Raw genomic sequence first — 21576 nt, 5'->3', positions numbered from 1 at the left:
AATAGATGGAGCAGGAGCCTGATTTGCAAATGAGAAAGGGTTGGTCATACTTTGAACATAACTGTGATTTACATCTGTTGGAGTATCTGTGTGGTAAACTACAGAACTGCAATTAGCATCCTAGTGCTGTGATTATAAATTGTAGCTTTTCCTTATGGACACAACTAAACAGATGCATGTGTTACCTCACAGAATGTTGGTAGAACTTAGCAAATACACTTCTGTTGCTTGGTCTCTTAACATAGCTGGAAAGTGCTCTTGAAGTCCAACTGGATTTTTCTCATTCTTTGTTAATTTGTTTGTTTCCTATGTCCCAAATACAACAGCTGGAAGTGATATCTGCAGTTAGCACACATTTTAACTGCTTAAAGCATCCCCTATATTCTTGTCCAGTTATTTGTAAGCTGAATTTAGTGCTTCACTTCTGGAAGCAAGGAACCATGAGAAGTATAAAGAAAGGCTTGATTTCATGCCTGTGCAAACAGCACAAGCCCTCAGGTGCAAGCATCAGGCAGCTTTAAACATGGTCCTGGTACCTAACTCAGATGAGTTTGTGTATAAAAGTGAAGTCAGCCATTTGTCAAAAAATCCCTAAGATCCTTAGTTGTACATCTGGCAGAAAGTATCAAAATCCTAACATGTCAACAGAGCTGATAAGTCCACTGCAGTATTTGTCCAAAAGTCCTTGGCTGAATTTTTTTGTTGTTGAACTCAAGGCTTTGGCTATTTGGATTCATGAGTTGTCCATGTCCTTGGTGAGTGCAGCTGGGCAGGCCTGGCCTCAGCAGTGATGCTCAGCTCAGCTGCCTTGGCCATTTCCTTTTGCTCCAGGCTGGAGGAAGAGACATTGACTTGTATCTTGTAGACAGAATACAAGAACAGAAGCAGGGAAAGCTTGATTCCGTCTTGTTATTGTTCTGTAGGGAGATGAAAAGGAACTGCACTGCATGCTAAAGCAGGCAGAGACTGTGCATAGCCAGCCTTGGGAGCAAAGAGTAAACTGAGAGCAGGAGGAAGGATCCACCTGGCCTAGGATCATGCTTCCAGGGTGCCAAACAGCAAGCTGGAAATAGGAGAAAGCAGCACAGCCAAAGTGACATTCCTTCCAGCCTGCAATGATTTGCAGCCTGTATTCTCTCTGGGTGGGGTGTGCTAATCCTCAGCAGGTGCTGCAAGACCCTCCTGTCCTGTCCCTGCATTGAGCCTTTCCTGCCTGAGTCAGTTTTTATTGTTCCTGCAGTTCTCATCTTCAGGAAAATGAATATTTGCATCATACAGAGCAGGAGCAGTGGGTTAAAAAAAGTAAAAAGTGAACAACAGGACAAGACAGGATGTGAGCAAAATGTCCTGCGTGTAATATCTCTGGTTGGAAGGGACTCATAAGGATCATCAGGTCCAACTTGCATGTAGCAGATCAAGCAGATTTTCCCATAAAAAGTCTTCTTCACATACTCAGGCTGATTCTGCAGCATATACTCAGTGTGAATGATAGATCTGAAAGAAGTGGAAAGAGTCTGTCCACAAAAAAAGTCTGTATTTGGGGATGTTTTGATGCTCTGAGTGGCTGTTCTGCTACTCATGCAGTAGAATATAATGAAATCAGGTGCTACATTCTGTACAGCTACACAGTCCAGAGTGCATTATCAGGCTCAGTTTGCATTTCTGTAGCTGGACAATAGGACCATCCAGGAACATACAATTACATTTTGTAATTGGATAACAGAGAATAGAGAGCAAAGTTGAAAGTTGTTTAAAATGCGGCAAAAAATGAAAATTGATGAAAATTTTTTAATTGAGGTTCAGCTTGAAAAAGTCAAAATAGTGCAAGAAAAAGAGAAATGGTACTTGCAGAGCAAAGGCACTGGGCAAAGGTCTTTTAGTGGTAAATCACGCAACAATAAGTGGCAAGGTAAAACTTGCAGCTCAAATTACAAGACTTCTGAGAATTGTAGGAGAGTCATTACTTACAAGGTCATTTTGCAACTTTAAAGTGCAAGATGTAATGATGAAACAAACATAAGTATGGAGTATTCTAAGCAGGGGGGTAAAAGTAGTTAGGAACTTTTCATTAGCATCTGGAGGGCCACTTTGTCAGGTCAGAGATTTTATTCAGTATTTTCAGAGACTGCATTAGAGCCTGGTAAACCACACTGTTAGGAAGAAAGAAAACAGTAATTTTGCTATCAAGAAAAATGTACACAGCTAGTCAATTAGTAATTCATCCACATAGTGTAAGATCTCTGTGAGAGAGGATGGCATTGTGGCCTTTGTGATCAACCTCTAACCTCAGGAACAGTTAATTGGGCAGGCTGATCCAGAGCAGAGCAATCTGAAAGTTGCTGCTGCTCAGGCTGGCAAGAAATTGCTGTCAAAGAACCTCAAAGTTGGTGCTGTCAGTCTTTCTAGATATCAGTTATTGCTGTGTGGTTGGATGAAGGGGACATGTGTTGAGTGTGTTGGCAGAACCAGGGAGCAATCACAGTGTTGAGGATGTGGTGTTTGTGAGGGCCCCAGGATGAGGTGAGAGATGAGAATTTAATTCCATGTTCTCAAAAGGCTGATTTACTATTTTATGATATTATATTATATTAAAAATGCTATACCAGAACTATGCTAAAGAAAGAGAAAAGATATATCAGGAGGCTTAACAAGAATGATAAAGAAAGCTCATGACTCACTCCTCAGAGTCCAACACAGCTGCTGGTGATTGGTCATTAATTAAAAACAATTCACATGTTTGGATAAACAATCTCCAGATCACAAAACATGGAGAAGCTGAGGCTTCTCATCTTCTCAGGAGAAGAAATCCTGGTGAAGCGAATTTTCAGAAAATATCGCAGTAACATGGGGATGTCTACTCTTCTGACAGTCCATCAGCTCCTCAGCAAACGTGCTGTGATGTTTGAGCAGAAATCCCATTCCATGGCAGCTCCCCATAAACTGGGAGGTCAGGCTACTTTGTTCTGTTGAGCTCATGGCACTGATCTGCAGAGAAGCTGGGCATTTTTGGACTTCTGGAGCCTGGTTATTGTTATTCTGCCTCATGGGCTGCAGCATCCGAAGTCCAGACACTTGCCTTGTCTGGGTTGCCTAGGAGCCCAGCTGGCAAGCAGGGAGGGAAACAGGCTCCTTGTAAAACCTTTCTGCTGTACTGCTGCCTGGTTTCATCAAAATCAAATCATCTCTCCCAGGTGTTTCAATCTTGGATTGTCAGTCTTACAGACCACCAGCCTACCTGGGAATTTTGAACTGGCTTTTCACAGATGAACTTGTTTTCAAGGCACTAGCTCATAAACTTAGCACAAATAGAAATATCTCAGGATAACTAGAGGAAGCATATCTCCTGTTTATGATTGGATGCAAATTTCCTTTCCTACTTAGACATCCAAGAGTATTCTTATATAGAGCTTTCATATAGAGAAAGAGTACTCTCTTATAGAGCTTTACTTTCATAACTAATCTCTGGTGTGGATTTGAAGAATAATCAATATTTTTAAAGATTCATCCTCAGATAGATAGATGGATGGATGGATAGATGGGTAGATTGATGGATGGATAGATAGATAGAACTGATAAGGTGCTTCTGAGAACAGGAATGAGCTCTGTAGAGATAGTTTCATCTCATATGTAAGTATTCATCTCATAATAAGTATTAAATTGTGCATTTCTCTTCCTGATATATTCTATAGCCTATATTATTTATATCACTATGAGCATGTATATCAGAATATGTACTCAATTTCAAATTGTTTAAATAGTTTAGCAGATAATAATGAGGCTAGAGGGAAGAAGAGCATAAACCTGAAACTACAATATATTTTATTTCTAGAGTGAACAGCCTCAGCACATGGTGTCTTTGTTTTTTAACTGCTTCTTTGAAAAAAAATCTTCCTTGATTATTTCATGCAGCATATTCTGTTATCATTAGAGTTAGTAACTGATAGAGGTTTCTGTATTGTGTTATCAAACAATTTTAATGTGTATATGCTGGGGTTTTGGAGGAAAAAAACACTGGTTTTCATCTTGGAAAAACCAATGGCCATGTCCCTCATCAAAGACAACATAAAATTTTATATCAGTGATAAGACAGGGCACAGAAGAATGCTAAATGTTCTGAATAGCAACTGCCTGCTCTTAGTCTGCTGGGAGTTAGATTTGAAGTGGCTTTAAGTCTTGTGTGTTAGATTTCTTTTATTTCCTTTGGCATAAATGGATCTTGTCTCTAAAATCAGAAGTCAGAGTCTGATTGTATGAACTCACTGTATAGGATGACAGGAAATCCTAGCCCAAACATAAAGGGTTCATAAAGAGCTGTTATTTAAGTGTTCAATCTGAAAGACAAAATTCAGAAAAAAACATGGAAAAGAATAATTTTAAGTTAGTAAAATTGTTAGGAGTAGCTCTGTATAACCTCTGACATTTGGCAAAACATGAAATCCAGCAGCCTTTATTTGTTGAATGCCAGCAGGAAGACCAGTTGGATTTGATGGTGTTAAAGGTCCTTTTCAACCTGAATTATTCTACAATATCCAATAAAGCCAGAGGATCAGCTGAACCAGCAGCCATGTAGACAGACACTGGAATCAATACTCAAATCTCTCAATTTTTTTTTTCTGGATGGGAGTAGGAATAAATAAGATATCTTGTGTTTCCCACTTGACTGGCTAACTGATACCAGCACTACATGAGGTTTTGTGGAGTTACCCAGCAGGATGGAACAAACAGTGCAAATTCAGCTCTGCTGTTCATCTCTGCATTGATTCTTGTGAGGGAACCTGGAGGTCTCCAGTCCCTGCCCTCTGCTGGTAACACCATAAAGATGACACTAATCACTGTGTCTTGTTAGAAATTCATGTTGCTTCAGGCACTTTGATAACATCATTTCAGTGGAAAATGTTCTATAGTTTGAAAATTATATGTTACAATCCTGTTTGATATCATGGGATTCTTTTCAATATAAGAAAATATTTTAATTTTATGCATTTTAATATTATTATTGTATACTTGAATACATTTGTGATTTATAAAAATGTTTTCATTCACTTGCAGTCTTCTGTTCCTGTAAACTCTTTTGATTACTGCCCATTAATGTACAAATATCAATGTAACAAAATGCAACTAAATCTCAGTACTGTAATAGTAGTATTGGCCTTTCCTTTGAAAATTCCTAATTGCAGAATTACAATTTTCTCATTTATCTTTGCAAGAGAAGAAATGTTTACTAAAATTAGATAAAATTGACTTTTATCTGAAAGTTTTGTTTCATGTCCATGTAAAAATATTTTCTGCAGTCTATATCTCAATTAAGAGCAGATTTAATGCAGCTTTCCTAATTAAAAAACCTCAAACTCTTTAGACTGGAATTTGACCAATCAGTTAAGCAGAGGAAGGTGTGTTTAAAATAGATTTATATTCTAAATGTAGACAACATAGAAATTCAGTAGTAATTTAATAATTTACAAAGAGCACACTTTTCTGAAAATTGGGAGAAATAAGAAAATTTTCTTAACACAGCCCTTTTTTTGCCATCTGCCATGTGAGTTGTCCTTATAAGTCTTTTAGAAACATTATAATACAAAGAGTTTGAATAACTAGATTTTAAGCATATACTTTCAGATTTTTTATATCCATTTAATCTGCTTTGCTATTTTAATTTCTTGAGACTTTGTTATACAGTTATTTCTACTTTTCCTCATAATGCTTAAGTAGTTTAAGCAAGATATTCCTTAATTCACAAATTCTCTCTTGTGTTAAAGGAAAGATACACACTCAGAAAATATTATTTCCTTTGTTTTGTTATTACAGGTGTGGATATTAAAGCTACTTTGGTCACCTTAATTATTTGTTTCCAGATGTTGCATTTCAAAGTTGAATTTTATTTTCAAATTTCCAGGCTCACTCTATGTTTTACAGTACCTATTTTTTTTCTAATTTTTACTGGCTAAAGTTATCCCTTGGATATTCAGGGGCTTTACTGGTGAAAATGTGTGTCTGAATCTAAAATGGCTTCCAGGGAAGATAAATACCTGTGTAGTTCAATCACAGGAGCAATGAGTGAGTGTTTGCAGGGCTTTGTGCCTGCAGCTTTCAGGTAACTTGCACTGCATGGGGAGCTTTGGATGCCATTGTAGCTCACATAACTACATCCCCATCAGTCAGATTTTATGTAGCTCACATACCTACATCCCCATCAGTCCCATTTTAGAGAGAGATTTTGGACTGGCTCCTCAGTGAAGTGTCTGTAGGGCCCTTGGTGTCTAGGCTGGCAGAAGGGTCAGTGGGGATGTGGTCAGTGCAGTCAGGGGCATCTAGAGAAAATTTTTGCTGTCTCAACCCTTGAGCAACTAACAGAATGGCATTGGGGAAACTTTGCCTGAACGTTAGCATCTCCTGCTTATTTGGACTCTCAATGAAATCAGAGACATCTCTACAGAGCTGGCAAGTGTGATGCATGGGGATAACCTGCAAGAGCCCTGCACACTCTGCAGCGACAGGTATATGGGATATTTTTGGGCACTGGATACCTGTATATGAATTGTCTCCACTGACATAATGACTCCTTCCATCAAATGTTGTGGAAATTTAGGTGTTGAGTTTTCTCACAGAGACAGACACGTGGTATTGTGATCACTGACTGACTCGCATCCATGGATGCCCAAATTCTAGTTTGGTTATTAGGTATGATGTCTGACAGGACAAGGGGGAATGACTTCAAACAGAAATAGAGTGTTTAGGTAGACATTAGGAAGAAGTCCTTTTATTTGAGGGTGGTAAGTCACTGAAGCAATTGCCCAGAGAACTTTTGGATGACTTATCCAAAGAACTATTTAAGGCCAAGTTGGATCAGACTCTGAGCAACCTGATCTAGTAAAAGATGTCCCAGCCCATGGCAGTGGACATTGGAACTTGATGATCTGTAAGGTCCCTTCCATCTCAAACCATTCCATGATTCTATGATGATTCTTTTTCTTCAACTCCAATCTGTCTTTTTTCAATTTAAATTTATTGTATGAATGAATTCTCCTGCAACCTGATCAGATATCACAGGGTAGATGCAGATGGACTACCAAAATGAGTTACAGAAGAGGTTGCAAGCAATATGTGATACTTTTTGGAGAACTTATTGGTCTTGTCTCCAACCCTGACAACTTAGCTGTGTGCATTCCAAGACTTATTGGGAGATGCTGTTGGTTTTGACATCCACAAATGAATGATGTATTGCTTAAGTATTTATGCTTTTCTCTTTCAGTTACTGCAATGGATGTATGTTAGATCCAGACTGTGGTCTCTGCTACAAATTGAATAAATCAAGTGTTGTTGAGTCCTCATGCATTCCTGTTGATAAACACTCTACAATGAAAGCAGCTTGGGGCAGGTATGTCACTTGTCAGGATTTTTTAGCCTTGTGCTCTACAGAGAGTGTATTTTATGCTATTGAGAGCCATTTTTTTTTTACAGAAAGTGTTAAATTCTTAAGATGTTCAGGAAGAAGAAAATAACTTGACATTGTCAAAAATAGGTTATTACTTCCTAACAATAAATTAAAGCCTTGACCCTGATGTCTGCAGCCCTTTTGGTGTAGTCTGTCACTTAGGAAGCATGGCAAAAATACTCTAGAAGTGAGGAAAATTACCTTTCCTTAATGTTTTTCATTTATTTGAAGTGGCAGATTCCCTAGTTATATACTCTGAATGAATTTTCTTTTAAAATGCATTAATTAAACCACACTTTTAATATTGACCTACCAAATAAACAGCTCAGCTGAATAAACTAAAATTAGCAAAATCTGAAAAGTTCAAATTGTCAAAAGCATGGGGTTTGGCCACAGATTTCTGTGGTTCTGTGCCTGAAATGGGTGTCATGCCATATGTTGCGCTTGGGTGTAAAAACGTGTGCAAAATACATCACACCTCTTTTTTATGCAGCACAAAACTTCCTGTGAAGTCACAGCAACCTTCAGGTTTTCAGAAGTACTGACTATTCCTAAGAAAAGCTTTGTGAGGTGGAACATTGTCTTGTAGAGGCTTTATAAATACTTAAGTAATGAGCAGGGCTTGGATTGGGGTTTAGAATGGTTCAAGGGCACAAGGGAATTATGTAATTACTTCTGAGAAAACCACCTCGACAGAATTCATCTCAGCCACCCACACACCATGAACATACTTAGGGAATAGGCAAAGGTTTGTGTGTGATTTGGGCCTCTTCTCTTTTATTAACTTTCATACATATTCCTCAGAATTTAAACCAAACTGTCTCAAAGGCACTGAGTCATATTGGACAGAGGTGAAAAAGTATGAAAAAAAAGTCTACTAATTGTAGAATCATTAATTTAAAATTACTCTAAAATTGCCCTCGTTTTGATTTCAGTACCATTAGGCCTAGTAATTAATTCCAAGTGCAGAAAAGAGAAGCTTATATTTTTTGTAATCCTAATTTAAAAGCATTAAAAATTGGGGTTATTACTGTTAATAAATAACTGTGAAAACTACAAAATTTAATCTGCCTGCTTGTTCTGTGACTAACTTCAATGTCACATTATGGAATATGCCTTGCATATTGCCTGATACCCTCATGTGATCTGCAGCATGTGGATTCTCATATTTGTAAGGTAGCAGATGTCTCTTTATATTCCAAGTCAAAATTCATTTTCTATGTGCTGTAGTTTTAAGTAGCCTGTCTGTAATTAGCAGAATCACACTAGAAGGCAGAAAGACATACATGCAAACAAAAAATTGTTATGAATAGTTGATAGATAAAACTAAACTTTATTTCATTAGCCAGTGCTATTTTTTATCACAGTAAATGTGGGCATAAGCAACTATTTAATATTCGTGATCCAGTCTCATGTAGACTCTTTGCTCTACAGCCTGTTGGAGCAAATTAGGGGAGAATAAATATTTCCTTTTCATATTGCAAAATGCAGTCTTTCCATGTGCAAGAATTCCATACCATGAGGACCCTGCGTAAAATCCTTCAAAAGGAAATGAAACAATTTTATATATGTTATACTGGTAGTCACCACTATGAAAGTCCTGCCTAAAGATGGAAAACCAATAAAATATCCACATTTCTTTTTTTTAATATTCCTCACTATTTCTAGTGTTTATTTCATTAATTTCTGTCTTGCCTTCGTTTTCAAAAAGCTGATCCTTCAAGCTGTGCAATGTCAGGTGGTGTCTTCTGTGCCTTCCAAGCCCTGTGGAAGAGGGAAGCATTTTGCCGCCTTTTCCTTCTGCTCCTTCTCTTCACAGATAGGTGTATCTCTGCTTACTGGCCATGGGGAATCCCCATAGAGTTTTGGGGATCACATTCTCATACCATCCCCCAGCTCCATTTGCTCAAGTCCTGAGTCTGCTTTACAGCAAAATCATCCCACAAAGCCATAGGATTTCCCTGCCAAGGAAAGATTGCTGCAGGGAAAACAGCACAGTTCCATCTCCAAATGAGTCTCAGAGCAGCCAGAGGCATCTGTATCTCCCTGGCAGCATAGGGAGAACAAAGCCTGAGACAAACTACAGCACTGGTGAAGGAAATTGCTGCCCTTTCTTTCACAAAGTTACTTTGTCACAAGCTAGACATACAGGGGCTATTACTTTAAAAATATACATGGCATTATGGTGATCAGAAAGTAATATAATAATTGGAGAGATGATTTTGTGGGCTGTGGACAGCTGACAGCTGTAATTATCAGCAGCCTCTTTTGTAACTCCTGTGTGTCCCAATGGCTTCATGCATCCGGTGTTAGATGAATGAGTTTAAATGGCTTAAAGCCTCCAGGGTTACCCTTGGCTCATGGAAAATCTATTTGGCCATTAATTTTGTTCAGGAGAGAAGAAATTTATTTCTGAGCTATTTGTTTGGGACTTGTTGGACCTCAGATGTCTGAGCATTAGCAGAAGCAGCAGCTCTCATGATGTTGATGAAGGAGTTAGAGAAGCAGCTTCTCCTGGACTCGGGCTGACAGTGCCATGCAGAGCATTTTGCTGCTGCTGTGATCACATCTTGTTTATGATTTTCCTGCTGGAAAGCTGGGAGCTGCAGCCATCTGAACCCCAACTGTCCTGACATTTACTCAGGGGCTTATATATTCCTGATGTGCAACCTACCACCAAGGTGAGAGGTGCTCAGAAGCACTAACAGAGAAGGCCTTGTCATGTATTTTTTAAAGCTCTCTGCAGCCATGCAGACAGACATAGAAAACTTCTGTTTATGTATTTATAGCTTTGCACTGTTTTTCATTGTTGGTCCCAAAGTACTTTGATAGCTGTAGTGGGCAATGCTTTGACTGTTACTATAAAATACTGTAATTTTATTTCCAAGGCATTTCCCCAGTGCCAGCCAGGTGTACTGGATACCACCTCCATTGTTAATTGCATTTATTTGGTTATGATGTGTTCTACATTGCGAAGTTCTGGGGAGGGGAGGGAAGAGAGGAGAGATTTGAGTCTCCTGTGGCTGCCAGCAAGGCTGTTTATGTTGCTGTGGTTGTCATAGAAACCCAGGGAGACAATTAAAGCATCCACATATTTTTCAAGAAGAATATAGCATTTGGGCTCTGTTGGATGTTGGGAACTCAGTGGCTGGCAGTGGCCCTGGGGAGGACAGAGACTGTGCAGGAATAAATCTGACTGAGCCCAAGTCACAGCTTAAGCAGCATGGGGAGTGTGCCTGTAAGATCATGCATGTACCTCAAGCAGCAGAGATGTATTTTTTATTATTTAATCAGTTACATAAGCCTGACTGGTATTAGAATAACACAGGGAAGAGTGTCTTGCCCAGGGCACCAGCACAGGCAGGTGCTTTGCTGCCTTGGTATTTCTGAACTAGTTAACAAAATAGCTGTTGACATGCAAATCTTCCTGCCTCAGGCTCTGCCCAGGGACACATAAAGGATGGTTCCAAGACAGTGAGCAAGAATATTCTTAAATTATTTACTTTGTAGTAAAAGAAGAAGAGCTGTGTCTTTTCTTTCAGTGTGGTCTCACGGTTCTGCATTGGGACTCTGTTTCCCAAGATTTAGGGAAGTTTTGCACGTAGCAGTAGCTCAGAAAGCCTTGCAGTTCTGTTCTTCATGAACACTGAATTATGAAATCCCCATGAACTTAATAAAAAGATTTAGCTCACTTGTACAGATGGGGTTGCAATGGGAAGGTTCCCATATGAAACTCAGGTGGCACAAGAGGGGTCATGGGTAGAGTCCCTCTCTCAGCCAGGACAAGATGTAGAGGTGATTGCTTCCAGGGCTGTGCTTTCTGAACACAACCCAAAATCCAGGGGTTTTCCTCACAACTACAATTATTCCCACAGTACTCAGAGAAATTTCTCTCTTGCAATTTCTCTTTGTGTAATTGCAATCAATACTCCTAAAGGTCAGCCAAGAATGGAGAAACTTTAAATTGCATTACTACCCTTACAGTTGAAAGAATAACTGCAAGGGAAGGAGGTACTTACAGTGCCTTGATGTGACATTAACCTTGACATGAGTATGTTGTCAAGACGACAGCAGGCCCACAACTGAGCTGAAACGCTCTCATGAGCAACTCTGAGCAATCTTCCTCTGGAGAGAACGATGTTGATTTTATACAGTAAACAATTATGAAGAAATAATAACATCATCCTCTGATCAGAGACAAGCCTAGAGCCATCCTGTCCACACAATTAGCTGGCAGGTCTCCACAGCCCCCAGAGGAGAATGATTGGGAACAGAAATCTATAAAGAGACAGGAGCTGAGTGATTTGCTGTTTTCAGCCATTTTTATTAACTTTGTTAGAGGAACATCTCTGTGCCAGGGGAGTTTAATGCTTCATGGAGAATCCTGCTTTTCTCAACATAAAGAAGCAGTCTCCTCTCCAAGGGCAGCCACTGCAAAGGCAAGAGAGCAGAAGAGCTCTGTCTTTGGGAAGCTCTGTTTTCCTTTAGCCAGTGCTCTCCTGAGCATCTTCCTTCCATGTAAAATTAATGGCATGTTTACAGATGCTCAGTAATGCTGTTATGTTTCACTGTGTGCCTGTTGCTCATATCTGCCAGTTTGCTGAGGGGTTTAAATGTGTCTTGGAAACCTGTTTGGGGGAAAAGTGGATTTGAATTGCCTGAGCAGTGAGAGCAAGCAGGCCAGGCAGGCAGTCAAACCCTCTTTCCCAGCTTCAGGAGTGTGCCTAATGACCTTGGCATTCAAGCCTGGATCCTAACTAGATTCCACTGGTTAGAAAAAATAAATTCATGGGAGTTCATTAGCTGGATTCTCAGACAACAGATTGGGTTATGTGCAACAAGGGACATGCCAGTGTCTGTCACAGCCTCGAGAGTGTTCTGGGGAGCTTTACATTCATTCATGCAGCACTCCCTGTTGTCTAATGCATAGCAGGTGAGACTCTTAAAATCATTTGAATACATTTTCTTGGTAAGAACATTAGATTTTTCTAAAAATATCACATTACTTTTCCCCCTTGTAGATAAAGACAGACATGTAAGTTCATTACACTTGTTTTGCATCATCAGATACATTTGTAAAAGTTCCTGTGACTAACATAGAAAGAATGGATGGGCAAATTTACACATTTGAAGACTGAGAATCTGTTTTCAGTATATCATGGGAAGCAGTGTTGCAGACCTTTGCTGGTACCACGGAAAGATTAGCCCCAGAGCATTCTTTCAGGAATTAAGTACTCTGCTGTCCATGGGTAGACATGGCTTTGCTTCATTTTCATGTAGAAAGTATTGCTAGAAGATTTTATTGCTGAAATGATTATTTGAAGCCTTTCTACAAGGGTCTGCATTGAAAATTCATGCTTAACTCAGCAGTAATTACAAGATAAACTAGTATTTCTCTTACCAATTAGTCAGATCAATGGATGAAGATTATACATAGGATTATGGTTCTCATATTTACCATGTAAAAAACAATAGTAGAGGGAATAAAGGATTTAGGAAAGTAGCAGGATCAAGAGAATATTCACATCTGCATGTATGTTGGCAGCACTCAGGAGAGTTGTGATTATAACCAGTAGTCTTAGAGAAATCTCTTGATATGGTAAATGTTGGCGAAATTGAAATATTCATAACTTCAGTAGGAACCAGAATATAAAATGCCCCCTCTCTGCCTCAATATTGTTCAGAAAAGAAAATCAAGATATATGCAGGACTGTATTCTGAATATCTTCCCCAGTGCTAGTAAGTATGAAAACCTGGAGCAGCTGTGTGCCTGAGTGCAATCCTGTTTGTCCTGTTGGGTTTAGAGTATGTACTTCAGCACAATGTAATCTGATATATATTAGTGAGTGTGTGAAAACAGAAATTAAAAGAAGATCTGAAAGTGATTACAGTCTTTGTCAGCCAAACTCCAAGGCACGAGGTCTTTCCTGGGAGGAGGTTATCAGACATGTAATCACATTCTAATGGTTGCATGTACCAGTGTGATTTGTAAAAGGGATGTGGAAGAGGAACTTAAGAAATCTCATATGCATATTTTAAAGCCATTTCTGCTATCTGGTAAGAGCAAAGAGGAAGAATAAAGTAATATAGATAAACTAATATAGAATACTGTGTCCTTAATCCTTGATGAGGCTGTCTTATCGGTGATGCAGGAGTAGGTAGTAAAATAAGTGGTATTTTGATGTTCAGATCCTTTCAACCACTCTTCCTGCTCAAATCTTTAAAACATCACACTTCAAAATTATTTTAAAAGGAAATTATTTCATGGTGGAGCTGAAAACCATAACAAGCTCCTTTTAAGCATATATAAAGATGGTGGAATCTATGTATGTGCTGAAATATTGTAAGGGTGTAATTACACAATTGAGGGCGAAATTTTATTGTAACTTTAATAGAAGATAATCTTGTCTTTTTTTTAACTGATTAACTTACTAAAGAGGGAAGTCATTTTTTTAGCTATTGTTACAACATAATTATATTTTAATTTAATGCCTGTACAAATAAAGTACTTTGTATATTGTAGCTGCATTTTAAGTCGAAAATAGTGACCAGAGCAACACAATAATCTAAACTGAAATTGTTTACATTTCTTTCAGATAATTGCTTAGGAATTGCTATTAATAGCTCTAGCATGATATTTCTACTCAACCAGTGGCAAATTCTGGATGTTTGAAAAGCCTTGTTATGAAGTGAATGTGCTCTGACTGGGAAATGTTTAGTGTTTATACTGAAGACAGAATTTATTTGTTGGAGACACCCAGCACAAAATAGGATTTTAAAGCAGGGCCGGTTAGTTTGAAACACTGTCTGTTAATTTGTTCTTTACCCATTCCTTTTTATTGCACTTTGCTGCTAAACATGCCTCTGGATCTTACTCCAGGTTATTGGTTAAAAGGCATTCTGGTGGGGGATGCCAACTGCTATTTGGGTTACTTGGTACAACTACTTCAGATGCAAGCATTGAGGTAATGGGAATATAAAAACAAAAGTGGCCCTCGAGCTAAAACATTATCTATCAAATGCTGCTGGCTGGAAAAAAATGTATTATTTAAATGGAAAAATATTTGAGTCAGTGTTTTTAATTTTAAAAGTGGTCCAAAGAAGAAGATATAGGGTGTTCAAAATTTAAATATACATCTGCTCAGGAAGCAAGCCTTCAGTTTTTTTCATTCATTCTCTGGCCAGCTGAAGGGGAGCTAAAAGGAAAATACTCTTGTTCCCTGTTCAAAAAGTATGTTTGCTCCTAGCTGGCAAAGGAGATGGGAAAGGAAAGGAGAAAAAATGCCAGCGTGTACGAGAGAATTGTCAGTCTCCCATCAGTGTGCTTGGAGTATGAGGATAATTCCTGCAGCTTTTCTCTCTCCCTTATGAAATGTACATTAGAGAGTCTTTTACTGCCCACAGGAGCTGCTGCTAATTGGCTTCTCCAGCTGCTCATGCTCCTAGGGACAGACAGAGCTGTCCGTGTGTCCCTGCTGGGGCCGTGCTGAGCAGGGCAGAGCTCAGCCCAGCTCTGCCCATCCCGGGGCACCCCAGAGGGGCACAGAGGGAGCTGCTGCTGCCACAGATGGGATTTCCCCTCCTGCCTTGGAGCCCAGGAAAGGGAACTGGCTCGTGTTTGGGAGCATGTGCATTTTTTATCTGAGGGGAGAATTTCCAATAGCTGTTTTTCACATTTATTTGCTTATTGACTATAAAGTTTGAATTTATATAAAAATAATTTGTGAAGACTGTCTCAGCAGATTCCTTTATGCTGTGAGATGGATTTACTAAAATTAAGTTGTCTCTGTTTGGAGGGTGGAAAATATTTTGGAAAGACCCATGTGGTAGAGGATTTTTACTGAAAAAGACCATTCAACAACCCAAAAATCCATACAGCAGCTTGTACCTTTAACAGCATCCCTAATCCACATCTAACATACCTTTGTTCCATACTAAGTAATTCTTCAATAATCACAACATGGGATTCAGTAAAATTTTTGTATCTTCCCTTCTTAAAAGAATTAAGTTTTTAGAGGGTATTTTTTGTTTGTTTGTTTGTTTTTTGTTTTTTGTTTTTTTTTTTTTTCTTTTGAGGGAAAATAACACATTTCTGCAGTAGGGCTGCTGAATTACTCAACATGTTTGATTAGTTTAAGTCATTGAAATGACTGCATGTGCTGTTTGCATTCATTTCCTTTGAATGGAGGCAGTAACATCAATCCCTCCTGGCACAAGATGAACTGGAATTATTGATTCCTTTGATTTAAAGTTGTGACCTTATTTTAACTCAGCTCTTTGGTTGGTACAGGCTAGGAGGTGGCAGGCTGTGAGGTGGCAGATGTTACTTCTCAACAGCAGCACTTTGAGCATTTCTTCCTCCTTGCAGGATGCACAGAATTCCTTCTGTCCTGCAGCTTTCCACAGCTGTCTATTAGCTTTGCAGAGACAATAGTAAGTTTGAGGTTCTGCATGATTATTGAGTTTTTCAAACCTGTGATTCAGGTGGGGTGTGTTCCCATTTAGCACATTTTCTTGGAAAAATAGCTATTGTTAAAAAGCACTTATTTATGTCAAACTCTTTTTAGATGTCAGGCCATGAAAGATAGACGATTACTTTGATTTCTGCCAAGTTCTTCAACAGTCACATCCCAGACTGTTGAGTTGCATATAACAATGAAGACTTTGGTACCCAAAGCTCATAAATTTCATACACCAGAGATAATGAAACCACTTACCATATATATATTTTATAAAATTCGTTAGATTAGGCATGGGTATTGCAGTTGTGTGCACAAATCAAGGCAGAGCAGCACTCTACGTTAAGTGCTCACTCTCACAAATCAGGCATGAAATAATTATCTTGTTTTAAGTGTTCTTAGAGCCTTAGGGCTCCATTTTCAATTACAACATTAATGATTTGCAGTGAATTTTAGGGCTGACAGCAGAGGAATCTTCTTTGGAGAGCTCTGTTGGGTGATTTAATTCAGAGCCTCTCTACAGCAGGGATGAGTGTGGATGCAGTGCTTCATTCCCCTTCTGAAACAGGTTTCTCTGAGCTCTTTAGGGCAGAGCTATTGCCACCTACTGGAATCAGGGAAAAGCTCTGCCTAAGAAATAATGTTCCATCATCTATTTAAAACAATGAATGCAAGATCTCAAGTATTGTCTGGTTACATTTCAGTTGTGATGGCAAACAGTTGCTGGCAGTAGTGAAAATGTAATGTTTGTGTGTAAGTTGCTGTTACAGAAAACGAGTGTCACAGTTCAGTACTCAGATGGAAGGTTATGGTGGTCAAAATGTTATTGTTAGAACTGTTGAAATATAAAATTTATATGTATGTCAATAACTAGAAATTTAACAGAGCAGGGACGTGCTAAAAAGACATGCTAATGCATGTAATATTGATCTCTATTTTAAACTCCTTGTCCTTATGTGGTATTTTGTCTCAAATTCAAGAAGAAAAGGAAATTTAGAAAGTCTCCCCCCTCCTTTCCTTTTGTTTCAGTAAAATTTCCAAAGGATTGATACTTTATTCTCTCTTCAGCTCCCATTGAAATATGAGGTTAACTGAGGTTCTAAAGTATTAAAGCACTATGGAAAATTCTTTCTGCACAGTGCTTCTTTGGCTGGGAGGTAGAGGGTCTGCTGCCTGGAATAAGCAATAAATTATCTGTAAGCCTCAGCAGTGTGCCTGAGACACAGAGCAGACCCAGGTTGTGCTGGAATTGTGTCACTGTGTCCCATCTGTGGTTTAAGGTTGAGGTTTGGATGGGATTTGCTTTGTTTTTCTCAATTGAACTATAAAATCTTCCCATTCCTTGCTAACTTCACGTACCAGGTTTCAACATGAAGGTACAGGTTTTACAGTACCTCTGTATGTCTAAAACTTTGGGATAGTTAAAACAATCCATATTTTTCTCTTTATTGTTTTCTAAAGTGTTTGGAAGTATTCAGAAAAGAAAAAAAAAATTGTAATATAGAATCTATTTCATTTGGAGGGTGAATTTTTCTGAACTACCTTGATTACAGTTACAGCAACCACCTTGATTTCTTTGGTCTTTGATTACCACAGTCTTGGAAATGCTTTTGACAATTGTAACTCAAGGGATGCTTTTGACATTATGACATTCCTTTGACACTACCACTGGCACATGGTGGACAGCACAAGCATCAATAAAGGTTACTTGTAATTTATAAGAATAGGAAGTCTGGATGGAATTTGTTTAAATCAACTTCAGATGTCTAAAATTGTAACCTTGAGCTGTCTTGTAGTTCGTTGACTAATGGAGTAGAAAATATTCCTTTTTTACTTTGCAGCTGGTCTTTGCCTGTGTTTTAGAGAATAGACTTTATTTTGCCAGGCCAGCAGCTCTTGCATGCTGGTCTGTTAATATTTCTTCAGTTAACATTTAAATGTTGATACTTATTATTATTGAGCCCTACACTTAGCCCTTCCCACCAGTATTCATTGGAGCTATCTGTCTTTATTCAGCATTCAAAAGAGGCAACACCTGGGAGGACTGATATTTCTGCAGTGATTAGGCAGCTGGTTGGTATTTCTGTTATAGCCAAAAGAACTTTGGAAATTATATTTATTAAGAAAATGAAATGTAAAGTCAGGTGAAATACCAAATGAGATTAAACATCAGGTGGATATTTGTTTTATGGTAAGCCTGCATGAAATTCCAAAGTGCTGCATTTGACATCATGAACTTCAGACCAGTTTGTTTCAGTAATTTTATTATTGGGTGTCAATGCTGCAATCAGAGAGACTAAATGCTTTTAAATCTGGAAAGAAAAGCTAGAAGTTCTTCTATTACCCCAGTTCTCTCAGTAGTTTGGTTGCAGTCTGGTGCTCTATCCATAAGCTCTCCAAGATGTCAGAGCAGGGATGACCCAGAACTCCCACCAAAGCTCAGGAGCAGCAGAGCAGCTGCAGTTCAGGGGGACCCCAGGAGCACTGAGGTACAGAGAGGGGTCTGCACACAAGTGAGATTCTCACTGAGCCAGTCTGTCTTGGATCTTGATGCCAGTCTGTCTTTAACAAAAAGTACTTGAATCTCCTACATTTATAAGCAATTTTGTCCTGAAACAGCTCCAACAGAATGAAGCGTGCCTGCCTGTAGGCAGGAATAGAGTGACTAAATCTGTCTGGATTTTGCTAGAAAGCCTCAGGCAGCACAAGTTAGCTCTGGCAGCCCCCAAGGTGACTGATGGACTCTTCCCAGTTAGTGCTCATCTCTGAAATTGCCCAAAGGTTTGCCTTTCAGAAGAAATGGGGAAATCATTAATGAGCACTCCCTCCTTTCAGAGAAGCTGGGGAAGCTGGCAGTGACTGGATGAAGCCAGACTGGATGTGCCTGCTCACTGCTGAAATGGATTGTTCCAAAAGGAAACTATTTCTGTATAACCACAGAAAAGCCACTAAACAATCTTTAAAGCCCATTCTGGGGTCACAGGGAGTCCACAAGTGTTTCTCAACCATGATGGCTGCCAAGAGGGAAATAATAGCTCATTCTGTTTCCAGAATGTCCCTGTGATACCTTTTTGCTGCTTGTCATGCAGAGACAGCTTTGTGCTTATATTTTAAATCTGTGAAATGGCATCTACTTCACAAGCAGTTAAATATTCCCAGATGTCATTTCTTACAAGAGCTTGCCATGTGTCTGTGCCCTTACTGTTGCATGAGATGTTTTTCTTTCCAGTTTGTACTTGATTGCAGTGAACATAATTAAATGGAGCTTTTGTGGCAGCCACCAAGGTGGTGGGAGCAGGAATTCTCATGTCCCACTGGCCATTCTGTGTGCAAGTGACATCACATCTCCATCCAGACCTGCACATGAATACATAAGTATAAAAGTGTTGTAGCACCCAAATTGTGGGTCTTTGCCTCTACCACATCATGGAGTTTTCCCCACTCCATCTGGTAGAATGTAGTGGGTTTCTTATATATATTTTTATATTACTGTCATACTAAAATACCTATTGATCATAGCAAAGGCTTCAAAATGTTGGGTACTATCACTTCCATCATATTTAATCAAATTTCTAAACATTCTTTGTTGATTTGCACCTGTGGGAAGTTCTTCAAGAGTTGATAATACCTGAAAGAAAGAAATAATGGGAACTGCTGCATTTAGCTGAAGTATTTCAGTATGAGAATTAGGACTGAACTAAAATGTTTGTTTATCTCATACTGGATCTTTCTTATTTGGAAGACTGGCGGAGACTTTTAATTTAAAAACAACACTGAAATCTAGGAAGCTTCATGACTTACTGAGGGCATTCTGCTGGACCTCACCTTTTATAAAGCATTTAAAAAGTTGGGGTTCTCATGCACATCATTAGTTTGGAAGTTACAAGAAATAGTAGAACTTGTCTTGAAAGAGAATAAAAGATTTATGGTTAGTAAAGTTGTGCAAGGACGTGAACAAATAAAAGTTTTGTGATGAGAGGTGAAATCCCAGTGGACCACTGGGCACAATTTCTTGTAGAGCCACAGACCTTAGCAACAGGAAATGCTGAATGGACAAACATAAGATTTATTTGCATACTAAGAATATTTCAATAAGAACTGTCAGACAGTTTAGTGGTTGTGAAACACACTGATTATTTGTAATTTTTTGAATCAGTGTATGCTACATATGAAAAAGCAGGAAAAGTTACTGAAGATTTCAATCTTTAAAGTACACAGATATAAGTTTTCTGTAAACCATTGGAGTGTGTCCTTGACAGGGGGAAAAGGACAGAAGTCTTACATTACCTGCTGTTGCCTTCTGAGCCTTACCTGAAATGGTTCACTCTTCTGTTGTTGCTTTTTCATAGACTTTATTAGCTTGTAAATACACAGAATTATGTTTCAAGTTGCAAAAAATATATTCTTGTGTCTTCTCATGGAGACACTGACACCTGTTATCTGGTGATTGAAGTAGCTGAAACGATCACAGGCAGAAATGCATGAAGGACAGTGGTATTCAGCTAAGATGCTTATGCTCAAAACTAATTAAGTTTTTGCATTTTGATCAGCTTTTAATTGGAATTCTGCCCATTAAAATTCTGTACTTATGACTAGGTATTTGTTAAATGAACAGTTGATTATGTTTCATAGTTGCATGACCTCTCACAAGTTCCTGTGCTATTAATATAACATTTGAATTATTTATGATTACAAAATCATACAATTTAATTATTACTAATTAATTCTAATTTTTGCTGGGGTTAACCAAGTGTGTCCAGTCAGAATCAGAATTAGAACTAGGAAAGGACACTGCAGAGCACAGAGACATCAGATGTTTCTGGACACTTTTTGTGACCATCTTATACTTTGGAAGAGGAGGAGAAAGCTTGGGAAGAAAAATAAGTCAATCTCTGTATAGTACAATGAGGGTAATTTTGTCTCCTATAACAAAAATCTGGTGTGTAGTTATTTCTGCTCCCAGCTTTTGAGAGCACTGTCAGCTGCTGTGAGATCTGAAATGGTTGGGCTTTAGCACTGGGTAAACATTATTCTGCATTTTCCTGGTTTGAGTCCATTTCCCAAGGTAAGGAGTGCACTAAAGATGATGGGGAAGCCTGTTGGACAGAGTTCTGGCAGTAGCAGATTTGTCTCTCTCCCCTCCTGGCAGATAAGATGGAGAATGAAGCCTGAAACCCTTGGGGTGTGACAGCAGAGTGGGGAATTGTAGCTGACAGCTTGGAGGTAGCCACAGGGACTTGCAAGGTGCCTGGATAGGATAAAAGAAGTCTGAGGCAAATACCAAACTGAGCATCTTTAATTGGGAGATTAGAGTTATCTAATCCCACCAAAGGTGCTTGCTCAGCCCCACAGCTCAGGTGTCACCGTGATATTTTATGAAAAATCCCTTTGCCAGGATTTCTTCTCCTGGCAAGATGAGAAGCCTCAGCTTCTCCATGTTTTGCTGCTTTGGAATGTGATTTGGAGAATTGTTGACCCAGCATGTGAAATTGTTATTAATTAATGGCCAATCACAGCCAGCTGTGTCAAACTCTGAGGAGTCAGCCCTGAGCTTTCATTATCATTTCTTTGCTAGCCTTCTGTCTGTATCCTTTCTCTGTAGTTTAGTATAGGTTTAGGATGTCATTTTCATATCATATCATAAAATAATAAATCAGTCTTCTGATAACTTGGAGTCAAATTCTC

At 38.8% G+C, this 21576-nt stretch overlaps 1 protein-coding gene across 1 annotated transcript in view; it reads left to right on the top strand.

The window, feature by feature from the left end:
- SLC2A13 (solute carrier family 2 member 13) overlaps positions 1-21576 on the top strand; it is a 145283-nt gene that overhangs the window by 108958 nt on the left and 14749 nt on the right. Inside the window, exon 7 of the mRNA XM_058805531.1 lies at positions 7250-7375. Within this exon, the coding sequence (XP_058661514.1) occupies positions 7250-7375 (126 nt within the window). The remainder of the gene's footprint in view (positions 1-7249; positions 7376-21576) is intronic.

The sequence above is a fragment of the Ammospiza caudacuta genome, chromosome 5 (assembly GCF_027887145.1).
Source record: "Ammospiza caudacuta isolate bAmmCau1 chromosome 5, bAmmCau1.pri, whole genome shotgun sequence".
In the NCBI taxonomy this organism is placed as follows: Eukaryota; Metazoa; Chordata; class Aves; order Passeriformes; family Passerellidae; genus Ammospiza; species Ammospiza caudacuta.
This window is presented reverse-complemented; position numbering and strand designations above follow the sequence as displayed.